Source organism: Eleutherodactylus coqui, chromosome 5 (assembly GCF_035609145.1).
Source record: "Eleutherodactylus coqui strain aEleCoq1 chromosome 5, aEleCoq1.hap1, whole genome shotgun sequence".
Taxonomy (NCBI): domain Eukaryota; kingdom Metazoa; phylum Chordata; class Amphibia; order Anura; family Eleutherodactylidae; genus Eleutherodactylus; species Eleutherodactylus coqui.
Genome location: NC_089841.1, coordinates 142,541,032 through 142,566,440, shown reverse-complemented (window position 1 = coordinate 142,566,440; position 25,409 = coordinate 142,541,032). Strand labels below are relative to the sequence as shown.

At 41.8% G+C, this 25,409-nt stretch overlaps 2 protein-coding genes across 6 annotated transcripts in view; both read left to right on the top strand.

Moving 5' to 3' along the window:
• The window catches only part of CLIP1 (CAP-Gly domain containing linker protein 1), a 108,824-nt gene extending 103,685 nt beyond the window's left edge, over window positions 1–5,139 (top strand). For all 5 annotated transcript variants that reach the window (XM_066603309.1, XM_066603307.1, XM_066603306.1 and 2 more), the window contains one exon: window positions 1,910–5,139. In XM_066603309.1, coding sequence (XP_066459406.1) covers window positions 1,910–2,138 — 229 coding nt within the window. In that variant the 3' untranslated portion in view covers window positions 2,139–5,139. The remainder of the gene's footprint in view (window positions 1–1,909) is intronic.
• Window positions 5,140–10,313: 5,174 nt separating this feature from the next.
• LOC136627868 (uncharacterized) lies at window positions 10,314–24,233 on the top strand. Its single transcript, XM_066603304.1, has 4 exons — window positions 10,314–10,505; window positions 13,902–14,031; window positions 19,926–20,059; window positions 22,160–24,233. The coding sequence occupies exons 1-4, from the start codon at window positions 10,386–10,388 to the stop codon at window positions 22,964–22,966; spliced, it is 1,191 nt and encodes a 396-aa protein (XP_066459401.1). The 5' UTR covers window positions 10,314–10,385; the 3' UTR covers window positions 22,967–24,233.
• The last annotated feature ends 1,176 nt before the right edge of the window (window positions 24,234–25,409 follow it).

Sequence of the window (25,409 nt, the reverse complement as noted above, 5' to 3'; positions counted from 1 at the left end):
CGCAGCGTCCGGACAGGCGAGTAAAATCTATTTTGAGGCCTGTTGGACAAATTCTGTGCAGCTACCCACGCCTACTCGTCTCCCCTTTTTGACCAGATAGCATACTGTTTCTTGGGAGGGAGATAAGTGATAAATATGACATATTTTATATCTTTAGGTTTTAGATCGCCCACCTCCATAACAACTCTGCAACTGCCAAGGGTTAGAGGGAACATTGGTCACAGTAAAATGTTAGCAGTAATGTGTACACATCACTGCTACATGGATATGTAGCTCCATAGACAGAACAGACCTCATGAATTGCACACTGTGAACCCTGTGTGAGGCTGCCTACTGAGCATTATTAGAATATGGACTATACAGCTCAGTGTTAACATCTAGTGCATCCAGAATAAAGCTTATTCATTCGCTTTGACCAACGTCCTTGTATTGTCAGTACCTCTATTGTATTGTGGGAAGGATACAATTGAGTGAAGTGCCAATCACTACCCACACCCTCCAGAAAGCCCAAGTCTATTGACATCACTGGCTTTGTTTAAATGCAGATTTCAATTTCATTATTTCATAAAAAAATTTATAAAGTTTAAGTGGTTGTTTACTTAGTCTTTCAATTTACTTAGTCTTTCAATTGCCAAATGGTTTTTGACTATTTTGCATCTTCGGTAGCCAGGACAATTTTCACACTTTTGCCATGATCAAATTAGGTCTAAATTACAAAATAAAACAATTGTAGAAACCTCGCCTGCCCCATACTAATCGACTTTCTGAAAGCATATACCTTGCACATTGTCAGACTGCTACTCGGCATTTAACATATACCCACGAACCTGAATGCAATTTTGCATCAAAAGTGTAATTTTAAAAGTGTGGATATTGGTGGCTGAAAGTGTGGTCCAAGCAGAAAATCAGAAGCACAATACCTTCTAAAAATAAAATTTCAATATGTGCAGAGATCATGTATACCACAGATCTTCACTCAATCGCCAGAACTGGAAAGGCTGAAAATCTGTTTTTAAGCTGAAAATGTAAAAAAGGAGTAAATGCACCCCTATTAGCTATATATTTTTGAAACCAACATGCTGATGGCTGTCAGCACACTCTCAAGACAACTGTATTTTCCACCTTCATGTAATTTTGTCACAAACTGGATTTTTTTTTTTCTCAAATGCATTAAAATACATATTTGCACCTAAAATTTGCATTGACAAATCTGGGGGTTTACTGAAATGAATAAGCATTAGCTGAGTGTTCCAACTTATTGTTTTAAGGCTGCCACATGTGATTATGTTTTGTTGTTTTTTTTTAATGTCAAGTACACATATAAATTTAAAGTGAACCTGTCCAAATGAATATGCAGTCCAATCTGCCAGCAGCATGTTATAGTGCAAGAGTAGATTGATTGTATAATTTCGTGGAAAAGGATTCAGTGTAACGTATTAATTACAATTTCTTTTCCTTGTATGCCTTTAAGGCACGGGATGATTATCGTGGTTGTTCAAAACAGCGCGCTCCCGTGGGGTTTTGAACGCTAATCGTCCAATGTAAAAGCATGCAGAAACTGAACAGGAGAGAGATTACACAGGTACAAGTGTCAGGCATCGTTTGCCCAACACTTGTTGCGTGTAAAAGAGCCTTAAGATTCAAGTGGGGGATCCTAATCTGTGATGAACTATCTCTGTGTGCACAGTGATACAGGGAAGGCTTCCAGTTATTGATTGAGTCTTCCCACTAGACTTCTAAGCATAGAAATAAATGGGATTTAGATCAATAAGTTACTAGTTATAGAAAACTACTAGTTTATTATTTTGTTCCTTTCCTGGTTTTGTCTAAAAATTGTAACAAAATTCAAACTTTGACCTAGGTTTTAAATATTCACTGAAGGTAATAATTTTCATTTTCTGTCATTCAGTTTGAATGGTACTCAAGCCAAAAAGAAAGTGCCCCCTCGTCTGTTCTGCGATATCTGTGACTGTTTTGATCTGCATGACACAGAAGACTGTCCAACGCAGGCCCAGTTGCCTGACTCTCCACCTCATTCCAACTTCCATGGTAACAGAAAGGAAGAGCGGCCATATTGTGATATCTGTGAAGTATTTGGTCACTGGACAAACAGCTGCAACGATGATGAGACTTTTTAACACGAAACACCTGCCTCATATCCTTGGACGTTTACCACTTTATCCTTGGAGGTATATCAACTGCACCAGCATTCATGTTCACAGGCTTCTGGAAACATTCTGCAGAAAAACGTTACTACTTTTTCAGTTACAAATATGCATATCGCTTCCCTGCACCGGCTGAAAAGGGGCTGCTATTGTCAACCAATGAAATCATTGCTTCATTATACCATTTAAGGGCTTGCAAAGGTATTAAAGCTAATGAGAATAAGACCTCATGTAATCTACGCGTGTTCTAGCATTCACCAGATGTCATTACATTTATAGTAAGCTTTTGTTTCATATTTGCACTATCGTATTTTACATTTGAACATTTTAAATGCCTTCGATGTGACACTGGATGTAAACTACATATCAGACTTTTCTTTCGCCAGACAAGTGTGGTGAACAGATGAAAGAAAACACTGGTTCTCTATGATTACCAGTACTGTAAATGCCTACAGTTGCACATATAACCCGAACAAATGAACATGTATGCTGTATGAAAAGGTGAACTTGAGACTAGCACTTGTCTAACCTCTCTCTCTCATAGCACAATTTTTATTCAGGGGTGTAGGATGTAGTGTGAACATCTTTACCGACAACTCCATCCACAGATAGACATATCTGCGTGCTGGTTCTAGTGCACTAGATCACATCAGTGACAGACATGACATCTTCAGGAATATATTATGGGAGCATCACTGTCACGCTTCGTTTGGCCAGAACAAGTAATGTGCTATATAAGTAACCTTGTCCTGTGTGAGAACTTTGCTATATCTGTATGAAAAAATGACTGCTGCCTGTTCCGGGTCTGAAAACAAATATCTAGTTTTATTGCATTTTATTCTTTACTCTTATCGGGCTGCAGAACTCTTTGATGCGGTAAGTTTTTTTTTTTTATTTTAAATATCGTGCTGCTGACTCTTCTCAGCCAGGTAATTGTGGAGCTTACCATTGGTTAATTTGTCTTTTGCTAATGCCAAATTACTATACCTTCATAGATTATAGACTAGAGGTGAAGATGGGTTGGTCATTCTTATGTTGCATTTCATATATATACATAACAGCATTTGTTTCAGCTCATAGGGTGCTAACATTTTGCAATGCTCCGTCTTTTATATTTTTGGGTTTGACCTGTATGGCGGAGTCTTTGATGCAAGTCCACACATCACAGAAATCTAGGCATGCAACTCATCTATATACTGGTACTGTGTCTGCAGCAAGTTCATAGATTTCTATTATTTATATATGTAAAAAAAACTGCACATATTCATACAAAAAGTCCTCAAGATCTTTGCATTTGGTAATATTTGATTAAGTGTGCAATACAAAGTTTTATAGTACTCTCAGCTGAAACAAATGCAAGCTATATTGGGGTACTGAAGACTCCACCCCTGGCAATAAGAGAATGGAGTATTAGCTGATTGACCGATCAGGACAATGCCTGTCCATATCATCATATCCCATCCTCTCTTGGAACCAAGCCCTTTTAATCCTCCCAAGTCTCCTCGCCCCCTCTCTGCTCTTGGTTAAATGGCAATTCTAACTTTGGCTGAAAACTTAAAGGGGTTGTCCAGCATTAGAAAAAGGGTCTGTTTTTTTTTTTTTTTTCAAGAAACAATGGCACTGTTGTCCATGGGGTGTGATTGCTGTTTTAGCTAAGCCCAACTCATTTGAATAGACATGAACATGCCATATCAGATACATGGAGATATTGGCATTGTTTGTTAATTTAAAAAAAACCTAGACAACCTCTTTAAAGTGAACCTGCCATGTTTTTTCTGCACCATAAACTAATGTTATGGGGTCATACGACTGGGTGACGAGTTTGGGATTGTGCTTTTCATAATGGCTTGCCTCTTCATTCCCTCACGGGCTCTCTGTCCATTGAATGGGCTCTTTCTCATCATTGGGTGTGAATGCACACACCATTCATAATGAGACCGGGAGGAGAAGGAGCACACTAAATGGACCAAGCATCGGCTTTGCAAGTGGATAGAGAGGAAATGGGGAGGCAGGTGAGTATGAAAACCACATCCCAGATTTAGTTCCCCCTGACCTATGAGCCCATAACGTGGGTTCGTGGTGCTCCTAGAACTTACTGGTTCCCTTTAAGTAATCTGAAATAGGCTAGTTGCTATTGATGGGCTACCTGACAAACGCATTGAAACAGTCTAGCTCGTTTCAGCTTGAGGAGAAATTGCTGACAGTAGATGAGGGGAAGAGCGGCACCACTACAGATTTTTCAGGATAAAAAAAAAAATGTAGGTGGAGGAGCTCTTTACATACATTTTCCCATGACTTTTTAACATTACATCGCAGACATGATGTCCTCTGACTCTGCATTCCAAACTACTGGGGAATTACAGGGTAGAACATACTGACACTTTTACTGGTCTTAAAAGTAAACTAAGCCCCCAAATCTGGTTCATTTTGTGCCTCAGACATCTTTACAACGAAGCCAATTTTTACATTGGTCAATGAGGATTGCATTTTGTATTGTAAGCATCCTTGGAATACTAGAGATGAATTCAGTATTTCCTTTTCCTGTGCCTGCTCTTATTCTTGACTTCATTTACCTTTCCCCTTTAGAAAATTGAAATCTCAATATTCATTCTACCAATGTTGTACTTGACACCTTGTTATATTGCTGTATAATATTTGTTTATTAGAGTACGTTGTTAAGAAATTAGACAGGGAGGTTTATCAGAATATGTATATGACCGTGACTGTTGCTCATTAAATGTATAGTAGATGTAAGAATGGATGAATGTAAATATACATATTCTCTCCAAAAAAGGTGATTAAAATCTTTCTATCCATATAATGTATTAATAATCCAGTACATATTTATTGTTCATGTAATATGTATGTTCTTAAGTGAGTTTTCTTATATTGAGAAATCTGTACCTGGCTTTCCATGGATAAATTTGTAACTGGCTATTAAAAGCTGTATTAACTTAATAAATAAATTTTGAAATATGTTGTGTTTTAGTACTGATTTAAGTTCTCATAAAATGCTAGATCACTATATTTTATAAAGGGTTTTTGGGGTAGGTAATCAATAGTTGATCTGATGGTATCCTCTCCTTAGGCAAATAGACTATCAGCTGTTTGGGTGATCGCTGTCACCGCCAAAACACTGGGTACGGAGCAGTATCGGATAGCTCTGAAAAAAAAATCTGAAAGTGGCCTCGTGTTGTAGGTGGGTCCAAATTATTAGCAGACGGAGCCAACTCAAGTGTTCATCTGATGCTGGATCTGTGCTTTGAGATGTTATGTGTGTTGCTTGTTTCTCTGGGCCTAAATGGGCTAGGCATAGTGCACAAGCTCAGCTCTTTATTGTGTCAAAAAGGAAGCAGAGGGGCATGTTTAAATTAGAAGAGACCCGCAGCCATCTGAAATAAGCACTAGCACCACCTCCATGCTATGCAGCCATACAGCCTTCTGTAATAAAAGTTCCCCCAGAGCCAGTGGGGAAAGCAAGGTCCCTGTTGCAAGTGCTCAGTCTTCATCAACCCAAATTCAGCTGCAGTGAGCCCACCGGTATGCAGCACGTTTGGAAATCTGCCCAGGTGCGGACGCCAGCCCTACCTAATCAGACAGGCCTACTGGGCAATCTGCCTCTGGGCATATATATGGCACATGTTGCCAAGAACAAGGCTCTTTTCTCAGTAAGCAGCACCCATCCCTGTTGTGCCCTAACTACCCCATAGCTACCTACGGCACTTATCCATATAAACTCTGGCCTACACCTAATACACCCTCTGTATAAGACTAATTGCATGTATAAATGGGATAGGTAAAGTCCCCTGGTGCAAGCACCAAGTCATGACTGACTACTGGGGTGACCTCACATTGTGACATTTTCTTGGCAGACTGTTTTTGCGGGCTAGTTTGCCATTGCCTTCCCCAGTCATCTTTTACTTCCCCCAGGAAGCTGGGTACTCCTTTTACAGACCTCTGAAGGATGAAAGGCTAAGTTGACCTTGAACCATGACTGAACCCTGCAACCTTTAGGTTGTGAGCGAGAGCTTAGGACTGCATTTCTGCTGCCTTAACCCTTTCCAATCTACTGTCTGACGACTTCCTACATTTTGATTTGAAGCTTGTACAGCTCCAATGTCCGAAGACGTCTGACAGGGTATTCTTACCGTCTATTGCCAGCCACTCTGCTGTCGGAGCCTGTCTGGCGCGCGCACACTAGCTTTAGCCAGCAGATGGCACTGTTGTAAAACAGCCAAAAAGAGAGCCTTTTAGGAAACCCAGAATCCAAAATTGAATTGGAAAGGGTTCACGCTATGCTCCACACAAGGCTATAAATGGGATACTAGGTGAATATATGGAGAAATTCAAGGTGTGGGAGGGAGTGCTACACCAGGTCACATATAGTAACTAGTGTCCATGGTAGGGTCTAACCATCAATAAATCATGACTAAATCCTCCCAATGCCTTAGACCCACCATTGGTGCACTTATAGGGGACATCAAAACAATATGCAGACCCAATTATTAACAACCAGCCTATTGCAATGCAGTTACTAAAAGATTAGAAGTAGTTCTATAGATGGAATAAATTACAAAATCAAAAACATCACATAGGCATACAAAAATAAAGGTAATAAGCCATAGCAAACTGAATGTGGGCCAAGAAACTCAAAACTGTACATATAAATAAACCATGTTAGTTGACTATCAAAATCTTGCAGTATCCAGTTGATGCACTGTCAGGTAAGTTGTGTTACAATGGATAGAAGAACACAGTCTATGGAAGTCAACCTGGAAAGAGGTAGGGAGTTCAGCAGTGGTGTTTCTACTCTACTCCACTCATTACTCTGTTTACAGGTAAAGAAAATACCAGAACTCCCAATGGAAACTAGGACAGCAAGAAAGGGACTGATGGTAGAACCATGTAAAGCATGTCCTATTCATCTGGGACATAATAGGGCCTTATCAGAGTAGTCACACATTGCTGTGCTGTAGTAGACATGCTAAATAATTAGCGTAAAATGTCTATTGATTTGTATAAACTAGATGTATTATGCAGCTGTAGTGACTTTAACTCTTTAGAGGCTAATGGCCGCATAATTTCATTATGGTAATTGCTGGACAATGGCATGGTGAAAGATGTGTTCTATAACGTTAGCCTAATATAAAGCTCCTCTGCAGCCTCTTAAAGGGTTAGTCACATTGCTATACTGCAAGACTGAAGAACTGTATCCACGTTGGGCGTCTTCCCAGCCCTCCCCCACCCTCAACTTCTGAGACAAAGAAGCTACTCTTGCCTGACCACTTGTTGAGGAGACAAAGACTGACTCATACACTGGACTTGAGAGGGGCAGGGGACTCTATATGGCCCAACAAATGAAAACCTATATAGGTTACTGATGTAATGTGTTATATGCCCATAAAGAGCAGGTATTGTGTTTCAATAAACCTGAGGCTCTGAGCATTGTACGCCCAGATGCCCAGATCCACTTTAGACCTGAGACTTACATCTTGTGTCTGACTTGGTTGTTATAAGGCGTGTGCATGTCATACTACACAATTAGGAAGCTACAGAATACCCCGAAACCTGCTGGAGAAAACCGCATCCAGTTCAGTGTATGTAGGTATGTGTTCCACCTGAACCATAATGTATGCAATGTTACATAATCAAAATTCTTCTATAATCCCAACCTGCTGCTTGGTATATGGTGCTGGGTTCCACATACACATGGAGATATTCAGCATGTCAGTAGTATATTCAGAATCTGCTGTAAAGACTTCTCATGTCTCTTATAAATTGAAATATGTTTAGAGTAAATGAAATCCGATTTTTGCAGTAACTGGGCTGAGCAGGGGGTTGGACCAGATGACCCTGGAGGTTCCATCCAACTCTACCATTCTAGGATTTTTTGTTCACAATTTAGAATGCAAAAAACACCCAATATCTCTTGAAAATGCTTTCCAGTTTATGAAGAACCTGTCGTGGAGAGGAAGGCGCTGAGATAGTTTTATTGACCTTTCACACGGGACTGAATAGGCTGTGCAACATGCCACAGTAAATTCAGCACCCAAATCTGCAGGCTGCTTGTGGATTTTGATGCAGAAATGAAAATGTCTTAAAATCTGCCTACAATTCCACATCTGAATCTGCAGTTAGTCAAGCAGATTTTGGTATGGAATTCCACCGCTGCACATTTTGCAGCGTCCTGTGGGGTAATTCTGTCCCGTGTGAAAGACCCCTTTTATGAAAAATTTTCAGTAGCACCGAATTATTCATATCAAACCCTGGTTATTCTAGGCTTAGGAGTCCCATGGACCTAGTTGTCAATCACTTTGTAGGACTGCTCACTGGACTCCTAAGGGGTTTTCCAGGCGATTTCTGTTGATAACCCATCGGCTGGAATCTATCGCTTGGGACCTTCGCCGATCAGCTGTTTGGGCGCCTGTTGTATCTACCAACAGAAAACCGATGGATTCGACATTGTGTAGTGGACACGCAGGTAATTGCAGGGCCAGCTCTCATTGATAACATCTTAACGCAACAGGACATAAGTACCCCGCAGCCAGGATGTAAACGCACGCCATTCCGCAGCAGGGAGACCGCCTCCTGCTGCAACAACTGGGATCGATGACAGCAATCGTGACATGCAAATGATTCACAGAGGGTGCACCATCCCTCTGTGACGTCATCGGCCCTCTGCGATGTACTAACAGAGAGCTGATGAGTTGCCATGGCCTGTGATCGCGATTGTAAACGATAAGTCATTGCAGTACAGAAGCCCTGCAATGCATTACCATAGGTGTTCTGGTTCAAGTCCCCCACAGGGACATAAAAAATAAAACTTAAAAAATCCTTTTTTGTGCATTTCCCCATATTTGTATAAAAACATTTTTTAAATCTCACATATTTGGTATCCTATCCGTATGACCTATACAATAAAAAGAACACACTGTTTACTCTGCATTGCAAAAACTAAGAAAAAAACAAAAACACTAAAATACGAGGCAAAAAGGTTATTTTGCTTTTGTCTCCCAAAAAACACATAAGTGATCGAAAAAGCTCTGTACTCCAAAATGGTGCAAATGAAAACTGCTTTCTTGCAAAAAAACAAGACCTCATACAGCTACATCCGTAGAAAAATATAAGTTATGGGAATTTGAATGCCACGATGTAGAAATTTTTTTTGATTGTACAAAAGTGGAAAAATCTAAAATTTTGGTATTAGAATAATTGTACCAAGCTGCCGAAAAAAATTATGACAGCCATGCATGATTAACACTGTAAAACAAGAAAAAAAAATAATGGCGGAATGGATGTGTTTTCTTTCCCTGCCCTCCCCCAAAAATTAATACAGGTTTTACAATACAAGTACCCAAAAATGGCACCAATAAAAGCTACAGCTCGCCACGTGAAAAACAAGCCTTCATATGGCTATGTTCACAGAAAAATAAACTTATGGCTCTTGAAAAGTGGAGATGAAATCCCCCCCCCAAATTGTTGCATTCTAATGGCCAAAATATGTCATGTCCTTAAGGGGTTAAACCTGTCCAACCGCTAGCTTCTGGTGGCGCCAAGCTACACTAATACCATGGGACCTGTGGTGGCTATTACATAAGGGGCTGTTTTGGCACTGACAGTAGGCACCCAAAAATCTAATTGGCCCAGTTGATCAACTATTGATGGCTTTCCGGAGGGCAATAGACATCGCCCGGAAAAAAACCCTTTAATGAGCAGAGATTATTTGAAATTACAAGCTAGGCCCCATTCACAGGGCAGGATTTGTGGAGTATTTTGCATCAGTATACAGAAGTCAGAACTGGGAGTGGCTGGAAAACATGGAACAGATCTTCCATATAGTTTCTTTGTAGGTTCTATTTGTGGTTTTGGCTACGATGCAAATTAATACAACTACATAACAATTTAGCATACAGACTTGAGGATTGGCGGCCCTTTTATATAAAGTTGCATATACCAAGACAATAAGGCAAAGAAATGCTGCACCTCGTGGAACTGGAGCTGCAACTCCCACCTTTAGTTCTACACTCATTTGCCAGTGCTTGTAATGGCGGCCGCTGCATCGCAGAGCGGATGCCCTGGCTCTGACACGTGTCACTTGTTGATAGGCGGGAACAGCGGGCTGGGATAACTTTATTAGTCTGTGTCAGTAACAGCGACGCAGTTATTAATTAGTTGCTCATAATACGTAGATTCCGTTGGGTGTCTTTGGTCGTTAGACAGATGTCGCCGGAAGGTGGAAAAGTGCAGTTTTCTGAATGGGAGACCGGCGGTAGGCGGCTGAGGTATCTCTATCTGTGTCCTCCCTGCTCGTTCCGGCTGCAGCCTGGACACAAGGCGGAGGTGTGTATGCAGGAGAGCAGTGTTATCACATCACCTGCTGTATACAGGAGGATACATGACCATATCACCTGCGGTATACGGAGGATATACAGCATATATGACCACATCACCTGCGGTATACGGAGGATATACAGCATATATGACCACATCACCTGCTGTATACAGGAGAATACATGACCACATCACCTGCTGTATACGGGGATATATGACCACATCACCTGCTGTATACGGGGATATATGACCACATCACCTGCTGTATACGTAGGATATACAGCATATATGACCACATCACCTGCTGTATACGTAGGATATACAGCATATATGACCACATCACCTGCTGTATACGTAGGATATACAGCATATATGACCACATCACCTGCTGTATACGTAGGATATACAGCATATATGACCACATCACCTGCTGTATATGGGGATATACAGCATATATGACCACATCACCTGCTGTATACGGGGATACACATCATATATGACCACATCACCTGCTGTATACGGGGATACACAGCATATATGACCACATCACCTGCTGTATACGGGGATATATGACCACATCACCTGCTGTATACGTAGGATATACAACATATATGACCACATCACCTGCTGTATACGTAGGATATACAGCATATATGACCACATCACCTGCTGTATACGTAGGATATACAGCATATATGACCACATCACCTGCTGTATACGTAGGATATACAGCATATATGACCACATCACCTGCTGTATATGGGGATATACAGCATATATGACCACATCACCTGCTGTATACGGGGATACACATCATATATGACCACATCACCTGCTGTATACGGGGATACACAGCATATATGACCACATCACCTGCTGTATACGGGGATACACAGCATATGTGACCACATCACCTGCTGTATACGGGGATACACAGCATATGTGACCACATCGCCTGCTGTATACGGGGATACACAGCATATATGACCACATCGCCTGCTGTATACGGGGATACACAGCATATATGACCACATCGCCTGCTGTATACGGGGATGCACAGCATATATGACCACATCGCCTGCTGTATACGGGGATATTCAGCATATATGACCACATCGCCTGCTGTATACGTAGGATATACAGCATATATGACCACATCACCTGCTGTATACGGGGATATACACTACTGTAGTAGGTTGGAGCCAGGCTGTATGATGTGCAGGTGTCAGCAGTATTTCCTGTAATGGAGGGTCTGCAGGTTTTGAGCTGGAGAAGATCACGGCGTGCATTGTTGTTTCTTCCATCATAACGGCGGATCCCACTGGATCCCGTTGTAATTCATTGGGGTCCACGAGCGCTGCTGGTGTCTGGCCTGCAATAAATCAAGTACAGCAATGTGGATTCTTTTATAAACAAACAAGTAACAATGCAAATGTAAACCTTGTAACTACCATGTGTTGTTTCTGTGGATATACCGCAAAAATAGCAAGAAAAATCAATGAGGTGTTAACCCCTTGGTGACGGAGCCAAATTCTGAAAATCTGAGGAGTCATTTTAACATATCATAACTCCGTAAAGGTTTTGCATATCCAAGTGATTCTGACATTGTTTTTTCACCACATGTTGTACTTCATTTAAGTGGTAAAAATAGACAGAATTTGTGTATATTTATTAAAAGCGTCAAAATTGGGAACATTTTTTCACATTTTCAACTGCAATATCTCAAATATATGCAAACATACTGTACAGATTTTTGATGAGATACATATTTCTATCTGTTTACTTTATTCTGGAAGCACATGGGAAAAATGTAAGTGTTTTTTTTTAACCATTTACAGGACGGAATCCCGACGGAAATTTTACAGTTTTGCCGCAGCGAAAAACCACAAGATTTCTGCCAGGAAACTGCAGCGAAAAACCCGCGGCACTTAGCCACGGGTTTTCAGCGGCTAGGCCACATGCTTTTCCTTTGCGGACGGTGCTCCTATAGAGAGCAGCTTGGCCGCAACGGGAAAAAAAAATAGACATGTCGAGGCCAGGGAATCCATGACTGATTTGCCATCCCGTATGGACAGGATTTTTAACAAATCTCGTTCACATGGCTGGCTAATCCTGGGATTACCGGCCACAGGCGGACTTGCCGTAGTGAAATTCCGAATGGAATTTCCATGGAAAATCTGCCCTGTGTGAACCCAGCCTTAGGAGACGTACAAATTTAACATTGATAATTATTAATATTTTGAGGAACACTTTGTTTTCTTACACCAAGCCAAGATTGCAAAGAAAAAATAACATTTCATATTTTTGCAAATATGTCATTTTAGATACTGGATTATTTTCTATAATGCACATGAAAACGAGGATCTGCACCCCAAAATGGATACCCCTATTTGTCCCGAGTTCAGAAACATACCCATTGTGACCCTAATATTATGTCTCTATGCACAACGGGGCCCAAAATGAAAGGAGCAGCTGATGGCTTTCAGAACAGAAATTTTACTTAGAGGTGTTTTAGGCCCCATTGCACACTTGTAGAGCCCTTGAGCCGCCAAAATGACAGAAACCCCCCAGAAATTATATGATGAGGGTAAATAAACTTAAACTTTTTTTTAAACTTTAAATGATCGCTGTTCTCAATTGGATAACAGTGATCATGTGACCCGGAACCACATACAGCGGTCCTCGGTGATATCCCTATGTTCTCGACTACACATGCAAGCCTGGAGCAGAGGGATTTTAAATTTCCGGGTCCTGCGCCCTTCTGAGCACGCGCCTGACGTATGACCTCTGGTGTGCATGCGCAGAAGGTGACGTCCGGTCTGGGTAGGACCAGAACATTGCGGGACATTGCGGAGAACGGGGGTGAGTACTCTCAGCTCCCCTCATGGATCCGATACACTTTTATGCGATCGCCGGTTTCCGGTGGATACCGGTGATTGCGTAACGGGGTGAGGGTGGGGGGGCGCCCTCCCCATTGACAGCTCCAGGTTATCGGCTACCTCTGGTAACCGACAGCATAGAGGTGTTACGTCCACACCCCACATGGCTTTAATCCCCAGAGCAAGCATGTTTTTACGGCCCTAGGGATTAAAGCCCATTAAAGCAGGATGTAAAAAGTCTATGGCGTGGTCACTAAGGGGTTAAAGGGGCTGTAACAAAAACAACCTTTATTGCCTCTCTGTGGGATAGGTGCTAAAGGCTTATCAGTGGGGATTTGAGACACACACCGATCCCGAGAATGCACGTTCCTTGGCCCCCTCTTCTTATCATTATTTTTGCTGTCAAGACTAACACTGCAGACCACTGTTTTATCCATCACTAATACTGGAACTCCTGATGGAAAACGGAAAGTAAAGATACAAAAAGGTGTAAACCGTTTACTGATTTCCATTTTCTGTTTCACAGGGGAATGTGATCCCTGTATTCTTGGGGAGTGATGTTGTTTCACAAACTGGAATTCGAACAGAAAATCATCCAAAACTCCATGCCAAGTTTGCAAGGAAGGGCCTGGCCACGAGGCTTAACTTTAGCACAGGTAACTTGCTGTTTATATAATGCATTACTAGGCAATTGAATTCCTTTTGGTTAATATAACTATACATCTACAGTAGGGTTATGACTTAACTTTTTTCCAAATATTAATTTTTCTGATGTTGCATTTCATGAACTTTGCCTATATGTCAGTTTTCCGGTGTTCTTTTCTTTTGGTCATGTAAAAACCTCCCGCCGCTAATATTTCATTTTTGCCACATAGGGCAAACAACAACAAATAATAGGAGTTTATAAGTTGTAAAACATAATAAAGAAAAGAAGCCTACCCACTAGGAAAGGGTTAATGCAAGCTGGAATACAAGAATTTCTGTCAGCAAGGTTACTAGGTCATGTGCAGAGGAGGGATAGGTGCTGGATAGTGAAGCTCTAAATTCGGCGTATTATTTAAAATTAGTTTAAATACTGTTAGGCCTCATGTCCACGGGGAAAATCAGATCCGCTGCAGATTCTACATGTAGAATCTGCAGCGGGTCCCTCCTGCCCCGCGGACATGAGCGCTGAAAATAGAAATTTAAAAGCATTTACCTATCCGTAGCGGGCGGGGAAGGTCAGCTGTTCCTCACGGCCGGATCTTCATTTTCGGCCGGCGGATGAATTCCTGACGCCGGCGGCACGTCGTCGACGTGCCGCGCGCATGCGCCGGGCACATCCGCCGAGCCGAAGCAAGGGAGATGCGGCCGTGAGGAAGAGCAGAGCTTCGCGGCCCGCTGCGGGTGAGTAAATGCTTTTAATTCCTATTTTAGGTCTCCCGCGGATCCGGACGGCTTCCATAGGCTTCAATAGAAGCCCGCGGGAGCCGTCCCCGCGGGAGACCCGCATGAAAATGGAGCATGGTCCAGATTTTTTCATGCTCCATTTTTTTTAAAATCACTTTTATTGACGATCCGCGGGTATTTATCTACCCGCGGGTGGTCAATGCATCCCTATGGGGTGCGGATCCGTGCGCGGGAGATCCGCTGCGGATTTTAAATCTCATTTTGCCCGTGGACATGAGCCCTTAGCATCGTCAATTCACAATTCTCATGTCTAACGGTATGTATTTTATTTTCCGATTTCATGCTTCAGACTAAAACAACATCTCGTTAGGTGCAGAGGTTTTTTTTTTTACAATTTAACAAAATAAATTTCTTTTTTGAGAGCTGAATGTCATCGTTTGCCAGTACAGGCTTTTAAATTTGAAAAAATTTCAAAAATGTCATAATCCTAATATACAGGTTTACAGATAACTTGATCTATAATCATATCCACTCTGTAGAGGACCTGAATAAAGATTAGGCGGCTTTGAAACGTAGTCTGCAGCCGACTGATGGTAAAAAAGGACGCAGCATGTTCTGTTTTACCGCATATTACGCGCTTACAGTTTTACTGTTTTCTATGGGTGTGTTTTGAAACGCAGTACATATGCAATTACATTCTGAATGGCGTTTTTTTTTACGCATGTTGCTAGGAAACATGAGAAGAACGTTTAAAAAATTTTAAAAAAGAAACCAGAAGGCCAGTGCAGGACAGCGTGTGTAAAATACGTAGGGATATGCAGATCCCTAGGCTGGTAAAACGTAATTTTTTTAATGCAGCGTATTACTGTTCGGTCATGTAAACCCGGCCTAAATCGCATGAGTTGGAGTTACATTTCTTGGTACCATTTGCAGGTACATGTTGATCTACAATGCCATTTTTGTTTCTAGTTAAGTTGACCGTTATAAGCACAGTTGGTAATCCTCTTGCTGTTATATGAGGTTTTGCTATGCAACAGCCCACAGCTATCACAAGTGCTAATTCAATACATTATGTGTACCCTAAATTGGTTCTTAGAAAAACTAGAAAGCATCTCCCGAATTACAAGGAGTCATACACCTTTACTGAAAAAACGTTTTGACCGCTGCAACACAAAAGGGAAAACTATTTTCGTGTTCTTAAGGCTAATATTATCTATGTCACTAAGGGGTTAAAATGCACTTATGGCGATGGAGTTCTGCATCAAATATATTTACATGAGACATAAATTCAAAATCTTATCATTTAAAAATTTCGGAGGGTTTTGCCAATTTTAATGTGACTGTGGTGTAGTTAATGGCTAACTAAATGACGTTACTGCAGGCTTTTGAAAAAACACAGTATCAGCGCCTCATATTTCGTGTGTTTTTTTATATACTGGTGAATGAAGAGTTAACTCACCCGGTGTCTAGTGGAACTCTCTGGCTTGAGAGTCCACCGACACCTATTATCCACGTCAGCTTATAGTAGCCACCCTGGGTCCTTGATCTGGATCTCCGGAGAGTCGTCTCCGGGTTACAGCCCTAATATGGCTGTAGCATAAAGTAGCACTCAGAGAAATACAAAAAACCCCACGCTCGTAGGAATCCAAGGATTATAATCAGACACAGCGGTCCATACGTTATATATTTATTTCAAATGCAACGCGTTTCGGTGATGCACAATAATCACCCTTTTCAAGCATATAAAAACAGCACAATAAAGTTAAACATTATATAAATGTAAGACTCACATTTCCTCTTGCAGACGCCGTTGTCCGGGGCCATCTTTGCATCACGTGTGAAATGCCTAATCACGTGTGCTCGTACGTCATTCTTTCAAATCACATGACCTTAGCAGTTCATTCATAAAAAGCTTTCTCATAGTAAAACTCCATTATTCAATCGGGGACCGCCTAGAACCATGACGATTCCGTCATTCTATCATATGTATACTACGTCACCTTTTTTATATCACATGATTGCTCATTCATAAAAAGACCTATGTCTATCTATTCTAATAGGATTCCTCATAAGCCCACATTTTTAAAAACTACTATTCTACTCTTCAACTACAAATATATGATCTCTCTTTTACAAGGGTATAATTTACATCTAAAATACTTTATAATAACTAAAATGTCAGAAAAATAAAAAACGCAAGTAAAACGCAGTAGGCTCCCTTTTACTACCAATATCATCCACTTAACACAATAAACCAATAATTTAGACACATTAACCTACCAATATACCCATCTCTTAAACATAAATTACAACTATTCAATTACATTATCAATCTATACATAAATCTCATAATTCTATAAATATATATCTAAAATATATTATAAATTAATTTCTTCCTTAAAAACGTAATAAATTCTTGTATACTATATCTCTTAAAATTATGATGTATATGTTTTTTGTTTTTTTTTTTAAAAGGGATTTATCTTATTATATAAACGAAATTTATCATTACTGCAGGCTTTTGAGTATTCTTAGCCCTCTTCATCATGCTGAACAAGTATATCTGAAGTAACATATATATACACAAAAGAGCAGAGACATGGGGGGATTAGATGGGTTGTTTGGTTACCAGACATTTCGGTAATGGCTCACACTGTCTTAAAATAACAGGGCTGTACTTGCCCATCCTCTGCCACAGGGATCCAGCGATGTTGCCCCGCTGTCCTCCCAGTGATTGTTGTGAATGATGACGTCAGCAGAAGTGAAAGCTTGTTTTACAATCATCGTTTTATGTGTTCGCCATTAAAAGATGACATATGTACAAGGACATTTTACCACTCTACAAGAAATGTCAGCCATGTATTTATGCACAATATATTCAATCAGTGGTGGAAAGGTTTATTTTGCTAAATGATTAAAGGGGTTTCCCAAGACTTACAAAAAAGTTTCTGAGGGCTAGGGATGGAACAAAATAAAGTATGCTCTAAGCACAGGTTAGGTATCCCTGTGGCCATTGCAGCAACCCTAGTCCTCACCGCTCTGGAAGCTCCTGCATTGTTCATGCGACCACTGCAACTTATCAGTGGCTGCGTTAGGCCATCTGCAGACAGTCGGGCCGGACCCCGCATGTGTTATCCCGCAGCAGAGTTTAACCTACTGACCCCTGCGTACCTGTCCGGCGTCTTCTTTCCTGTGCTGCGGATGTGCCATCCGGCGCATGTGCGCAGTACAGATGACGTGGATTCCGCGACCGTTCTGCAATGATAATTGCAGAATGGCCGCACCACAGACGGCTTCCATTGACTTCAGTGAAAGCCGTCCATGCAGAGCACGCACAAAATCACAGCATGCTGAGATTTCTTCCCCATGTGTGAAAATCGCAGTCGATTTCTGCTCATGGACATGAAATCGCGTATTGCCATAGCATGCTATGGGCTGGATCTGCTGCGGAATTCGGAGGCGGACCCGTGCTCTGGATCTCCCAAAGCAAATCCATCCGTGTGCAGGAGGCCTTACTTATGTGAACTATAAACTGCACCTGAGCACTGCAGGACCAGGGATCCTGAGCTTACTGGGGGACATAATGTGTGAGTAGTGCATAGTTTATTTAGTAACCTCTTCTGCTCGTGGGAACTCTTTTGTAAGTCTTGGGAAACCCCTTTAACCCCTTAATGACATGGCCTATTTTGGCGTTGAGGACCAAGCGATTTTTGGTATTTTTCCATCTTCATTTTTCAAAAGCCATAACTTTTTTATTTTTCCGTCGACGTGGCCGTATAAGGGCTTGTTTTTTGCGTGGCGAGCTGTAGTTTTTATCGGTGCCACTTTTGGGTACATAGACAATATCGTATAACTTTTATTATTTTTTTATGATAACAGGGAGAGAAAACGCATCAATTCTGACAGATTTTTTTAATTTTTTTTTTTTACAGCGTTAATCATGCAGCATACATGACACACAAATTTTTTTCTGCGGGTCGGTACGGTTACAACGATACCAAAATTGTTATAATTTTTTTAGGTTTTTACACTTTTTTGCAATAAAAAGCCTTTTTTTTGGGAAATCTTTTTTTTTTTTTTCTCTATAGCTGCATTCAAAGTTCTGTAACTTTTTTATTTTTCTATGTACGGAGCTCTGTGAGGGCTTATTTTTTGCGAGACGAGCTGTAGTTTTTATTGGTACCATTTTGGGGAATGTACGGCTTTTTTGATCACTTTTATTGCATTTTTTGTGAGGCAAAATGCTAAAAATTAGCATTTTGCCTCTGTTTTTTAGCGTTTTTTTTAAACGCTTTTTGTTGTACAAAATAAAAAGCGTGTTCAACTTTTTGTACACGTTGTTACGGACGCATCAATACCCAATATGTGGGGTTTTATTTTTTTTTTTACCTTTTTTTTATACTAATATTAGAAAAAGCATAAAAAAAGGGGTTTTTAACATTTTTTTTTTTTTACATTTTTCTTTTTTTTACATTTTTCTTTTTCTTTTTTTTTCACTATTTGAGTCCCTCTGAGGGACTTGCAGCACTGCTCCTGTGATCGCTGTTATAAGGCATGGCAGAGCTACTGCTCTGCCATGCCTTATTGCTTATACAGCGATCATAGGCATAGGCAATACAGGACGCCAGTGTCTAGCGTCCTGTTGGCATGGTGACAGGCCGGGCTCTCGCGATAACATCGCGAGAGCCGGCCGGAGACACAGAGGGAGCGCGATCCCTCTGTGAACTCTTTCCCTGCCGCGATCTACTTAGATCGCGGCAGGGAAGGGGTTAACAGCGGGGGGCGTATCTCCGATGTCCTCCACTGTTGCAGCGGGACGCCGGCTGTGACTGACAGCCGGCTCCCGCTGCAGGATAGCGCGAGGTCAGTCATGATCTCGCGCTATCCCGATGACGTACCAGTACGTCATTTTGCGCGAAGTACCAGGCTCCCATGACGTACCGGTACGTCATGAAGCGGGAAGGGGTTAATATCTTCATATATGTGTAAAACAAAGTTTGTCATTCACTGAGGGGTTATATGTAGTTTTGGTCTTTGAAAGAGACCTTTCTGTCACTTAGACTTAACTACAGTAACAACCTAAAATGTTTAATGAGATTTAAAATCTGTAGCCAGGCTTAACCCGGGTGTTGCTTTATACAAATCTTCTGTTTCTTTTTAGAGTTCAAGTTTGAAAAGCTGAGGCTTCCGAGTGGACTGAACAATCTTTGGTTTTATAGTATTCAGGGACTTTTCAAAGTGGCCTTCGACTTGTACAGTAGAGAAGAGCAGCTGGCAGTCATTGAAAGTCTTCAGGTACCTCGTTTCCAAGGGACAGTGCTATAAAGTGACTGTTAGGCTATGGGTCCAACCTCGGGCCTGCCACTGATCCTGAGAATAAAGGGGTTGTGCTGCATTTCCCATCTCAGCAAGTAGCCATGGTGTTGCTGTCCAGGAAAAAATAAAGATGGGGACATGGCATTAAACTTTATTCTCTGGATCCTTTGGGGTTTCTGGGGGTTGGTTGCCCACTGATCATATGGTGATGGCATATCCAGGGGATATGTTTGTCTTTTGTCATAGATATCAGTAGGAAGAAATTGCTACGTATTGTTTGGAGATTAAACGGGTTCTTGCTTTTTTTAATAAAGCTAAATAGGACATTAATGAGTTATTTTGAAAAAGCATATCTACTATGGGATTAAACTCTGGGTGTTTGGAGCTCCCACTATACAACTCCTAGGACTAGAGATGGGGGAGCCCCATACAGACTCCACTCCATACATCCGCTGTATATGTGCATGTCGCCAACGGGTTAAGAATCTGCTAGTTACCCTGGTTTCACATTACGTTGAGTAAATCAATCACTGATTCCATCTTGGTTTCTAAAGATGGCTGTTACGTCTTCCAAACGACCAAACTCAGGAATTCAGACAGAACCCAGACGACACTGCAGGAATAGTGATCAGACGGAACTGATAGAACTCAGACGGCATAGACAGAACTCGGGAACTCTGAAAGAATACATAAAATAAGAAACAGACTTCGCATTTGCCGACAGGCAAACTCAGACGAAACCTCAGAGAGAACCTCAGGACTGAGAGACTGACTATGCGCTCATGGCAAGCATAACCGAAGACTGCCAAACACACAAAACGCTCACCTGCACACATTGCCAGATGGATTAACTATAGGATGTACGAGGTGTCAGTTCGTATTCTGGCCATAATACTGAAGCACGCAAGTCCACTTCAAGAGTCCTCGTTGTCTCGCGGGTCCCTACACTAACATGACAACTAATTTCAGGAAATCCTGCCTGCATGCAGGGCAATCTTCCTAACCGGGATGACCCAGCGCTGGAGCCTAGGGACCTACCTCGTCCTAGATGATAAAGGATCCACAGCAAGACAGAACAAAGCTCACCCCAACATGCCAGGGATTTGCATACAACCTAGAGCACCATGCACATGGAAACAGATGGATCTCAGGATCAGACAGAACTCAGAAACAGACAGATCCCTGAACATGCATTTCACACCTCATGTTTGGCACTTGCACAGACACGCAGGAACATGCCACTGTTCACAGAACACAGAGCAAAAAAGGGAAAACCAGCAACCACTAATAGAGGGCTGGTATATACCGTGTTTCCCTGAAAATAAAACCTAACCCGATTTTCGAGGGAGACTTGAAATAAAAGCCATCCCTTGAAAATAAGCCTTAGCTACACTACTTGAAAAAAATAAAATACTCACCTAGCAGCCAGCGTCCAGGTCCTCGCACTGGTCTCCGATCAGAGCCATTGCTTGATCAGTCACAGCCATTCAGTGAATTCAGTGTCGGGGACCAGCGTGAGGGCCCAGACGTTGCAGGACAGGTTAGTATAAGCCCCCCGTCCGCCCCACCCTCTCCTCTGAAAATAAGACACTGCCTTTTTGGGGACAAAATTTTATATAAGATAGCGTCTTATTTTCGGGGAAATGTTATAATCAGCAGACCTGTGGGACCGGCTGACTGGGGAAACCCACACACAGCAAGCCCAGTCAACCACATCTGTGGAGCTAAGTTGCTGGGAGACATATAGTACAATAGATACCAGCAGAACGTTCTGACGGCTCTTTTCTGTTCATTGTATAGGGCTGACAAGGATGGAGACTATGTAAGATGGAGACCAAAGAGGTTTTCATCTCGCATATTAACCCATGTGGTGCCGTCCAGGTTCTGCCCTGGTTTTCATTATCCTGGATAACAGAAACCATATTGGATTCACTAGAGGTAATGTGAAACCAGACGGGCTGTTTGTCTCTAGTTATAGTCATCTGTTCACCTTAACCAAGTACCTATTTATTCAGTTAGTTTGTATGCTTTTCTTATTTAGTAGTAACCATTATCTGCCTGTATGGTTCTTGTTTTTAGGAGTTGTGGAAATCTCGCCTGAAAGATGAACCTCTAAATAAATGCTACGACTTAAGTACATGCCTGGAAAACAGCAGATCTGTAGTTCCGGTATGTAACCAGGCAGAGGAACCCAAAATCCATGACAATAGAGTGGTGTCTACTTCTCAGCAAATCAGCGGGATTCCTAGATCTCGCTGCAGTCTGTCGGAACACAACTACTGCATGAGCCAGGAAGATAAATCTGGTGCGTGTCTATCCCAGGAGACAGCGGGCAATGACTTAATTATCCAGAGGATTAAATCTCTCTTGGGCATGTGTTCCAGCTCAGTGCTTCATCTGGAGGACCAACTGATGAAGACCATTGTGGCTTTGTTGGATGTTGTAGGACAAGCATTCAGTCAGCATAACTGCTTGGATAAGATGATTAATAGCATTCTGGAACTTCTAGAAGTTGTAAGTCACTTACAGGACAATCCGCAGCAGGCCTCCACTGTGTATGACAACCACTTGTTGTTTGAGGTTAGCAGTTGGTTAGGAAACCGATTCCACAGTGAAAATGACCGCATCAGTCAGCAGGTAGAGGAGTTTAAGAGGAAACATATTGAACGCATTTCAGACTTGCCACCTGCTGAGGAGCTGGTTGCTGCTTTGTTTCCCAACGCCATGAAAGTTTTATTACTCAAATGGATGGGCCTGCTGGGTGACGCATCAGTATCCAAACTGCAGAGTGAATATCCCATTTTACTGCTTATTTTGGAGTTTGCAAATCACAATCTTATCACAGGAGTGTCCCATGTTCTCTACTCTTCCTTAATATGCAAATAGTGCGTTATGTGTTCCTGTCCTATGTTAGATCCTTTGCCATGTAAGGGCCTTTTCACACTAGCTGTTTCCTTTCCGTTTGGCTGTTCTTTCGTGGGTTCTTCTATTTTCCAGCCCATGAAACAGATAAATCTGGAAAGCGCCATTTCTAATTTTGCTTCCTGAGCATGCACAAAGGAGGAGGCTCAGTGGTTAACACTGTCACCTTGCAGTGCTGGGGTACTACCATAGGTTCAGATCTCAAGGACAACATCTGCATGGGCTATGAAAAACAGACGGACTTGAACCTAGAACTCCAGCACTGCAAGGTGACGATGATGAGCAACGACACTTGTTTGTTCTCCATAGGAGGAGTACAACAAGAACAACAAAACAAAGAGAACATAAAAGCTCCATACAAATGTCCCCCTTGGTCAGATTTGATCCTAGGACTCCAGCGCTGCAAGGCAGCAATACTAACAACTGAGCCACTGTGCTTGTTCTTTGCATTTCCTTTTCCAGAGGAGGAAAAGAATATGCCATCACCACGCAGAAAAACCTCCTCATCTCTAGCAGGCTGATGATAATGTTAAGGACCGTTACACATGACCGGTCACATTAACCTTTCAAGCCTTGGGTTCCAAATTAGTTCGTACTTGGATGCATCAGAGAGGCCAAAAACTATATGATTTATAGTAATTGGCTCCCACAGGTACGTAGAGATGAGCCGCGGCAAGTATACAGCCCACTCTGCTTAAGGCGCGTACACTGAAAGTTTATTCACTTTGGTATAGTTCTAATACAGGAAAGGAATACGTCATTAGTCACGGGGTTAATGTCATTGGGTTAGAAAAACATTAAGAAAACATACATTGTTTAACAATCAGTGTAGTGAGAATATATCTGTTATGTTCTCAAGCGTCTGTTTCTCTTCAGCGTTATCTGGTCCTCCCTTGTATTCACTTTGTTATTCAGGTGGTTGTAGCACAGTCAGTTCCTTTGTCCGAGTCTCTCTGGAGGTTGTGGGAGGGTTTTTTTCTGATAAGAACTGTGTCCAGACTTGGTTCTCATGAAAAAGAACAGAGAGACACATGATTAGACATTGCACCGAATATACTGCTCTAAAGCTATTTCTGCTTGAATTATTGTTTCACTACACACAAGCTTATTTACATCTTATAATGCTCCATTTTGTATCTAGCGGTCATTTTGAGACAGATTCTTCCATTTTATGGACCTGTACCTTCTCAAATCCCCCTAGAAACTGTCTCAAAATAAACAATACCTTATAACTTCTACTGGGCAGGGTAAGGTTTGCTTTCCCTATCTCTAGTTTATGATCTATGCCCTACCTATCATTGTTGGTCAGCTGTCCAAGGGCTAATCCCTTCCCCGACAACTAATCCTAACTAACTAAACGCGAAGACCTAATAGACACAGAAGGGATCTACAACTCACATGCTATTCTATTCTAATGGCTGGGAAACTAGAGTGGTCACCCCTGCTTCTGCTGAGACAGATCCATAAGGGGACAAATCGCTCTGTTGTATTATAGGCATATAGCCCGGGGTCTCTTTATCGACATATACGGGAACAATGGGCACCATTTGATCTGTAAGCTTAGCACAGGAGCGTCTTATGCAGGGTACAATACAGACAGAAAGTAGCAGGAGTATGATAAGAGTAACCAGAATCCCTATTCCTATCTGCATCAAGAATTGTTTCCATTGTCCGGTCCATGCAAACCACTCATCCCAGGGGTTAGTTATCCCAGAATTACGCTTCAGCTCTTCTGACAATGTGGCCAATTTCTTTATTGCGATAGTCACTTTACCTGTGGGCCCTGTGTTATCTGGAATATATGTACAGCAAGTTTCACCAATCATTTTACAAACACCACTTTTCTCGGCTAGTATCATATCCAGAGCCATTCGGTTCTGGAAAGTCATGATGGCTGTGGGGCCTAATTGATCAGCAAGCCCTTGAAGTGCATCTCTTGTATAGTTTATGAACCTTTGTTGGTTGCAATATATATCAACATTCTTATTGATGGTTACTATTCCAAACAGGGACTCAAATCCAGCCTTAACTTGATCCCTGGCTTTAAACTCATCTGGCACCCCCCCCCCCCCCTTGGCACTCTGATTGCATCTATATATACACACATGTGGATCAAACCTGCCACCTGGTTTCAGATTGTGACGCTCGTCTGTAGGACCTGAGAGAGAAGCAGAGACCACAGAATGCGTTATTGACAATTCCTTGGAGAGACCTATGACAAAATTAACAAGAGAATAATTTCCCAAACTTGGCTACTGTGGCATGTATCCTCCGGAGAAAAAGAAAAACTAATGGAAGACACTCAATTCAAGATTTGCCCGTTTCCTTCATTGCCCATGGATCTACTTTCCCACTACTCCGTGGACGGTAGGGTGTGTGAAAAGCCTGGAATATACCCAAAGCAGAC